Genomic DNA, 7246 nt, shown 5'->3' with positions numbered 1-7246 from the left:
CATGGAGTTGGGGTGTCGTACTCAAAAGCATGGAGAGCTCAAGAACATGCAACAGAAGTTGCTAGGGGTTTACCTTCTGATTCTTTTGAGGTTCTTCCGAAGTGGTTCTACATGGTAGCAATGAAGAATCCAGGCACTGTCACTTTTATCGAAGTAGATTCTGCTAATAAGTTCAAGTATGCTTTTCTTGCCTTTGGTGCATCTATTCGAGGTTTTAAGTTGATGACGAAAGTCATTTCTATTGATGGCGCCCATTTGAAATCAAAGTTTAAAGGGACTTTGCTTGCTGCTTCTGCTCAAGATGGGAATTTTAATCTATATCCTATTGCTTTTTCTGTTGTAGATTCTGAGAATGACGCATCTTGGAACTGGTTTTTGCGTTGTTTGAAGACCTTTATTCCAGACGAAAATGATCTGGTTTTTGTATCAGATCGCGCAGCTTCAATTGAATCTGCTCTTGCAGCAAATTACCCCCAAGCTCATCATGCACTCTGCACTTTTCACTTGCAGAAAAACCTTGAAACAAACTTCAAAGGTTCTACACTTATTCTTGTATTTTACGACGCTTCACGGGCCTACACAACACAACTGTTTGAGTACCTCTTTGCTCAAATATCCATAGCCGATGAAAAATTGGGAGCATACCTTTGGCAAGTAGATGTTCGGAAATGGGCTCGTGCAATGTCGCCTTCAAATAGGTACAATATCATGACATCAGACTTGGCTGAGTCTGTGAATTCTTTGTTGAAAGAGACACGTGAGTACCCAATTGTATGCTTGTTTGATACAATCCGCTCTATTATGACAAGATGGTTCCATGAACGACGAGAAGAGAGCTGTCGACATCCGTATGCAGTTACTTCAAACGTGTCACAGATTATGAATTCTTCGTATAATGAATCTTCCCGCTGGCTTGAAGTCTGTCCAGTAAATCAAAATGTATTTGAGGTTAAAGGAGGTGAACAATTGCATAAGGTGAATTTGGATGCTAGAAGTTGCACATGTCGTGTGTTTGATATCGACAGGTTCCCCTGCGCACACGCAATCGCTGCTGCAAAACATGTTAATCTCAACGAAAACATGTTTGTTGATGATTTTTATTCCACTGATAGGTAATAACAGTTTTTATAAGGTTTTTATAAGGTTTTATCAAGATTTTTTAATGTTTTATAAGGTTTTTATATGATTTCTATAAGGTTTTATACGATTTTTATACGGTTTTTATAAGGTTTTTATACGGTTTTTATAAGTGTTTAATAAGAAAGTTATATGATTACAGGTGGCGTTTATCATATTCGGAAAGCATTTACCCAGTAGGTGATATGACGTACTGGGAGATTCCAGAGACTATTTCTAATTTCGTCAGTCGGCCACCTTCAACTCGTATACCTAGTGGCAGGCGGAAGAAAAAGAGAATACGTTGTTCATGGGAGCATGGAAGGTCTACGACAAAAAAAAGGCATACAAATGCAGCAGGTGTGGCCAGTCTGGACACAACAAATCCAGTTGTGTAGCTGCTATCTAACTCCTTATTTAATTCATCTTGAATTTGTTATTCTTTAGCCAATGTTTTACAAAGGTTATTATCATATTTTATGATTATCATTTTTTATAAGGTTTTTATAAAGTTTTTATACTGCTTTTATGAGTACCATTTTGTATAAAGTCTTATGATTTTCATTTTCAATATGGTTTTTATAAGGTTTTTATAAGGGTTTTATAAGGTTTTTAAAAGGTTTTTACAAGGGGTTTAACAATTTCCATTCCCTCAGCAGCTTTGCAACATAGATATCATTAACCACAAACTTCAAAATCTACTAGATAAATGCAGCAGAATACAAAGAAATAGCAACCTACCAATGTACTAACACAATAGGTGTTAAAGTTACTTAACATTCTAAAGATCTTCAATAACATTTAACAAGTTGCAAATCACCAAAATAGCAGGTTTCCTAACTGATCCACCCCAAAGAAAACTCAATCATAAGTATCTGTCCCTCTCCATCTGCAATAAAAAGAGTTCATGTTAGATCACGGTAAGATTGTAAACAAAAGTATCAAAAAGTTACATTACTGACCTTTAATGTTGAAAACATTCTAGTAGCAAGGTATTTCACTTGTGCAGTGGCATCAGTTGGCCCTTTGTCAGGATGAAGAATTAACATTTCATTTCTTATCGCTTTTTTGACATGATGTTCTATTATTAACTCAGATTCAGTGACTATTTTCCATTTAGCCCCTGGCCAAAGCATCTAAAATGTAGAACATCCAAATCACATTAGTATTTAGCAACTATGATAACAAATATATGATTTTAACATACTTACTGTATGCAATGTTGCAAGCATATCTAGAATACCCTTCATTGCCCCATTTTGACTCTTGCCTCGATTCCTTGTATTTCTTCATCAGATAGTGAACTCAGCGGTGTAGAAGGTGTTTGCACTAATACAAATATAAATATATAGTATTTTAGATCAACTATAACGCACATTTAAACTTTTTAAATATTTCAAGAACTTACAACTGGTCTGTTCCTGGCTGGCCTCTTCTTGTTGTGTAGAAGGTTCTTCTTGTTGGCTGGGCTTTTCTTGTTGTGTAGAAGCTTCTTCTTGTTGGCTGGCCCCTTGTTGTGTAGGAGCTTCTTCTTCTTGGCTGGCCTTTTCTTGTTGTGTAGAAGCTTCTTCTTGTTGGCTGGCCCCTTGTTGTGTAGGAGCTTCTTCTTCTTGCTCTTGTTGTGTAGAAGATTCTTCTTGTTGGCTGGCCTCTTTTTGTGTAGGAGCTTCTTCTTCTTGATTAACATTTTCATTATCTGAATGATGAATAAACTCTTCATCATCAGATAAAATTATGTATGCTTCTTGGGTAGAATAATCATCAGGGAAGTCGGTTCTATCCTTTCTCAAATCATGTTGCTCCTCATGTTGATTATCATCATTCACTTCTTCAACTTCTTCAGGATTAACCTATAACATTATAAAAACGTTTTTTACAAGTGTTTTATATGGTTTTTATAAAAAGCTTTTTATATTCAAGAAATACTTACCTTATCATTTTTATCATGTGTATGCTCCTCAGGGAAGTCATTTCCTTCCTTTCTCAAATCAGGTTGATCATCATTCATTTCTTCAGGAACCTATAACATTATAATGGATTTACAATGTTATAAAACCCTTTCAATGCTTATAAACTCTCATATCCCCTTATAAAAAACCTTATAAAAACCTTATAAAACCCTTATAAACGCTAATGAAATATTTTTGTAAACATTCTTATAAAACCCTTATAATAAACTTACCTTATCATTTTTATCCTGTGTATGCTCCTCAGGGAAGTCATTTCCTTCCTTTCTCAAATCAGGTTGATCATCATTCATTTCTTCAGGAACCTATAACATTATAATGGATTAACAATGGTTGTAAAACCCTTATAAAACCCTTGTAAAAGCCTTATAAACCCTTTTAAATGCTAATAAACTCTCATATCCCCTCATAAAAAACCTTTTAAAAACCTTATAAAACCCTTATAAACGCTAATTAAATATTTTTGTAAACATTCTTATAAAACCCTTATAAAACCCTTATAAAACGCTAATGAAATAATTTCGTAAACATTCTTTTTAAAACCCTTTAAAAAACAATATAAAAACCTTATAAACCTCTTGTAAAAAAAGTTATATATAAGTGTTTTATATGGTTTTTATACAAATAATACTTACCTTATCATTATTTTCCTGCCAATGCTCCTCAGGGATGTCACTTCCTTCATGTTGGTGATAATCATTCACTTCTTCAGGTACCTATAAGCATTTATTTTATAAAAAAAAATTATGTAAAAAGAAGAAGAGAAAATATTATAAACCATTCCTAAAAACCATTTTCAAACTTACATATGCCCTAGAAGAGGCTGGTTGGTCTTTGTTTTCAAACCCCCATTTTGGTGTTTGATTGACTTTGGCAATTCCAACATGATTTTCCAATCTTGTAATTCTGTTGTTAATATCTTGACATAATCCAAGAAGCATCTCAATGTTTTCACTTACAGATTTTCTTCGGTTTTTCTTCGGTGGTTCTTGAACATGAGGGTCTCTTACACGCCTCTTTTGACCTTGTCCTCCTTTAGCAACACTGATCGATCCTCGAATCCATTCCTCCATTGTCATCCTATATCCTTTGATAACAACATTAACAACTTCATTGAAGTCTTCATCAATCTGTGGCATAACCAAATGGCTATGTTCATTCGGGTCGCCAACAATCGTTTTCATTTCAATCTGCAGGAAACAACATTTTGTGATGCCATATAAAAACCATATAAAAACTATATAAAAACCATATAAAACCATATAAAAACCATATAAAAACCATATAAAAACCTTATAAAACCATATAAAAACCATATAAAATCCACGAAAAGAAAACTTACAAATTTCGTTTTCCCCATGACATCCACGATTTCGTTGAATTTTGGAGCTTCTAATGATTTCCAGTTAGAGTATAGAGGATAGACACACTTTGACGTGTCGTTGCATAGAGCAAATTTGCTTCCAAACAGAGGTACATCACTTAATGCCCATATTAACAAAGCCAAAGGAAAACCTTTGACTTTATATTGGCCTCTCGCCCACGTATTAGCATCCATCCTTCTTATACTTGTTGCTAAGACGTTGTAGGCTTCCTTTCCCCAAGCCAAAGAAGTATACGCCTCAAAATCGGATGCAATCTCAAGTCTTGACGAGGGGATACCAAACAGATAAGCCTGCAAGACAATGCTTCTCATCTTCTCCCGGCGGTGCGTCTGGGTTACCAAACAGATAAGCCTGCAATTTTTTCAGAGTCAAATCTTTTCGCTTTGTCCAGCTGTACGGGTCCCCTTTGCTCCTTTGATCTATATCAAGCTGTTCACATTGAATACCTGTGTTATATCAAACAACGAGGTTAGTGTTTTCAATATACTCAAAGAATTTGTACATACCTTTCAATACTTTAAAACCAAATGAAATCCTTGTAAAAACCTTATAAACAGCTTATAAAACCTTATAAACCCTAAAAAATTCTTTTTAAAAGGCTTTTATAAACATTTTAAAAAGCTTCTAAACCCAATTTAAAAGCTTTTAAAACCTTTTTAAATCGTTACCTAACTGTTTTCAAATTGTATAAAACCATGTAAAAATCATTTAAAACACTTCTAAAACCAACTACTACAAATCGTAACCAAATATATATGAAATACCTGTTGACAGAAAAAATTCTCTCATGGAGAAACGTGTTGGCTGTGAAGCGATTCTGAACCACAAGTTGTTTCCTTTTGTCTTCAGCCTCCTCATCATAATGTAGTGAAATAGTTTGCCCGAGAATTTGAGGCTTTTTGCTTCAATCTTGATGATATGTCCAAGGAAAGAATTTTGAAGCTTTTTGAACGATTCATCGCTCAAAACAGCTTTAACTTTTGGAACTAACCTCAAATCTGAATGTTGGATAATAGATGCTGAAATGTTTGGTTCAGAACCATCATCATAGATCCCTTTAGGTAGATCTATGATGTGCACTGAGTCATTGTTATCCATCTGAAAAATAATTGTTAAGTCATTAATATCAGAACTCTTATAAGCAGTTTATAACATTCATCATCATCAAAAACTTTTAATAATCTTTTTACAACCCTTCACACACAATCCTGTTTAAAACCCTTTTAAAATATTATACAAAATATATACTTTTCCAAAATTTTATGAAAACCTTACAAAAACCCTTCATTGCCCAAATTTATGCTTGAAACTGTCAAACCCTAGCGAAACCATAACAATTTCCAATTTTGAGTAGCCCTAATCAACAAACCCATAACGATTTCAAGCATAAACTCAGATTTTACTAATTTATTCTATTTTTTTAAAAAAAATTAGGTAAAACCCTAACATTGGAAATTGGAAATTGGAGCAAACATGTACAATGCTAGTCACTTTCGCCTCAAAAATCCTCAATTCTTCTATTGACCGACGGCCAGTGAACCAACACTAACGACAACGAAACCCCAACTGATTTACAGTCCCTAACTTCGAAAGTCCAAGAGAGAACCAGGCGAAATGAATTTTTTTGTATGAAACCCCCAATTTCGGAGAAGAACAAGGAAGGAATTCAAAGCACGGTTGGGATCCAAAGAAGAACGAAGAGAAAAGAAGAACGAAGAGAAAAGAAGAACGAAGAGAAAAGAAGAAGAAAAAAGCAGACTGAAAAAGAAATAACGAAGAATAAGTAAAAAAAAATATATATAGCTTCCTCAAAATCCAAATTGGGCTTTAGGCCTATTTCTTGTAAAATACCTTTTAAAAGGGTTTTTTTCTTTTTCTGTGAGAAGCCTTATATAAACAGTTTAAAACCCTTATAAAAACCTTTGTAGTTCAAATTCGTTTAAAACCCTTGTAAAGCTTTATTAGTGAATTCAAAATTGTTTTACAAACCTTTTGTAAGAACCCTTGTATTTAAAACAAGGTTATAAACCGCGTAACTCGCAATCATAGTTTTAGTATTGAAATAGCACGAGTATGATTGAAGTGTTATATTGTATTTTTCTTGGAAATCCATTGAGAACTCTTTGTAATGGTTTTAAAAGATGATTGAAGTGTTATAATATTCTCAACAAAGATAAAAGTATTCAAAAGATAATATTTTCAACAAGTGTTTTCAAATCGACATAGTTTCCAAAAGTAAAATAAAATATGTCCTAGTTCTCCATACTCCTTAGCAGTCATCCATAGTCCTACGCAAGGTAATGTGAATAACGTTAGAATACTATTTTAAACTGTTGTAAATCCTACAATATTAAAAAAAAAAATACTCATACTAACCTATGTCTTTCCTAATTCAGCAAATATGTCAACCGCAAGTTTCTTTCGGATATCTGCAATGCTGTGTTCCAGGAACTCGTCATTACTCCTTTTATACATTGCATAGCTTTCCATTATCTTTACCATGTACACACCACTATCTTCAATCTTCTTAACCTAAAAACAAAAAACAAACTGAAAAGTCAACAGTATTTACATATAATATAACCTCAAAACCAAGACATTCTCAAAAAATATAAAAAAATCTTATCAAAGCTTCTAAAAACCATATAAAACCTTATAAAACCATATAAAACCTTATTAAAACCTAATAAACTCTTGATAAACCTTATAAAAACTCTTTAAAACCTTCTAAATACCTTATCTAACCTCGCAAGCCTTTTACTAATTACAAATATTACA

At 33.5% G+C, this 7246-nt stretch overlaps 1 protein-coding gene and 1 long non-coding RNA gene across 2 annotated transcripts; one reads left to right on the top strand and one right to left on the bottom strand.

The window, feature by feature from the left end:
• The first annotated feature begins 120 nt into the window (after positions 1–120).
• LOC111828948 lies at positions 121–1557 on the top strand. The gene is made up of 2 exons (XM_023777540.1): positions 121–1112; positions 1280–1557. The coding sequence occupies exons 1-2, from the start codon at positions 121–123 to the stop codon at positions 1512–1514; spliced, it is 1227 nt and encodes a 408-aa protein (XP_023633308.1). The 3' UTR covers positions 1515–1557.
• A 5053-nt stretch (positions 1558–6610) lies between these two features.
• On the bottom strand, positions 6611–6905 carry LOC111828951. The gene is made up of 2 exons (XR_002832599.1): positions 6845–6905; positions 6611–6756 (listed from the first exon to the last, which is right to left on the bottom strand). It is a non-coding gene; the product is annotated as an uncharacterized LOC111828951 (long non-coding RNA).
• Between the last annotated feature and the right edge of the window lie 341 nt (positions 6906–7246).

This window comes from Capsella rubella, unplaced genomic scaffold (genome assembly GCF_000375325.1).
Source record: "Capsella rubella cultivar Monte Gargano unplaced genomic scaffold, Caprub1_0 scaffold_28, whole genome shotgun sequence".
Taxonomy (NCBI): Eukaryota; Viridiplantae; Streptophyta; class Magnoliopsida; order Brassicales; family Brassicaceae; genus Capsella; species Capsella rubella.
Note: the sequence above shows the minus strand (reverse complement) of the source record. Positions and strands in the feature narration are given on the sequence as shown.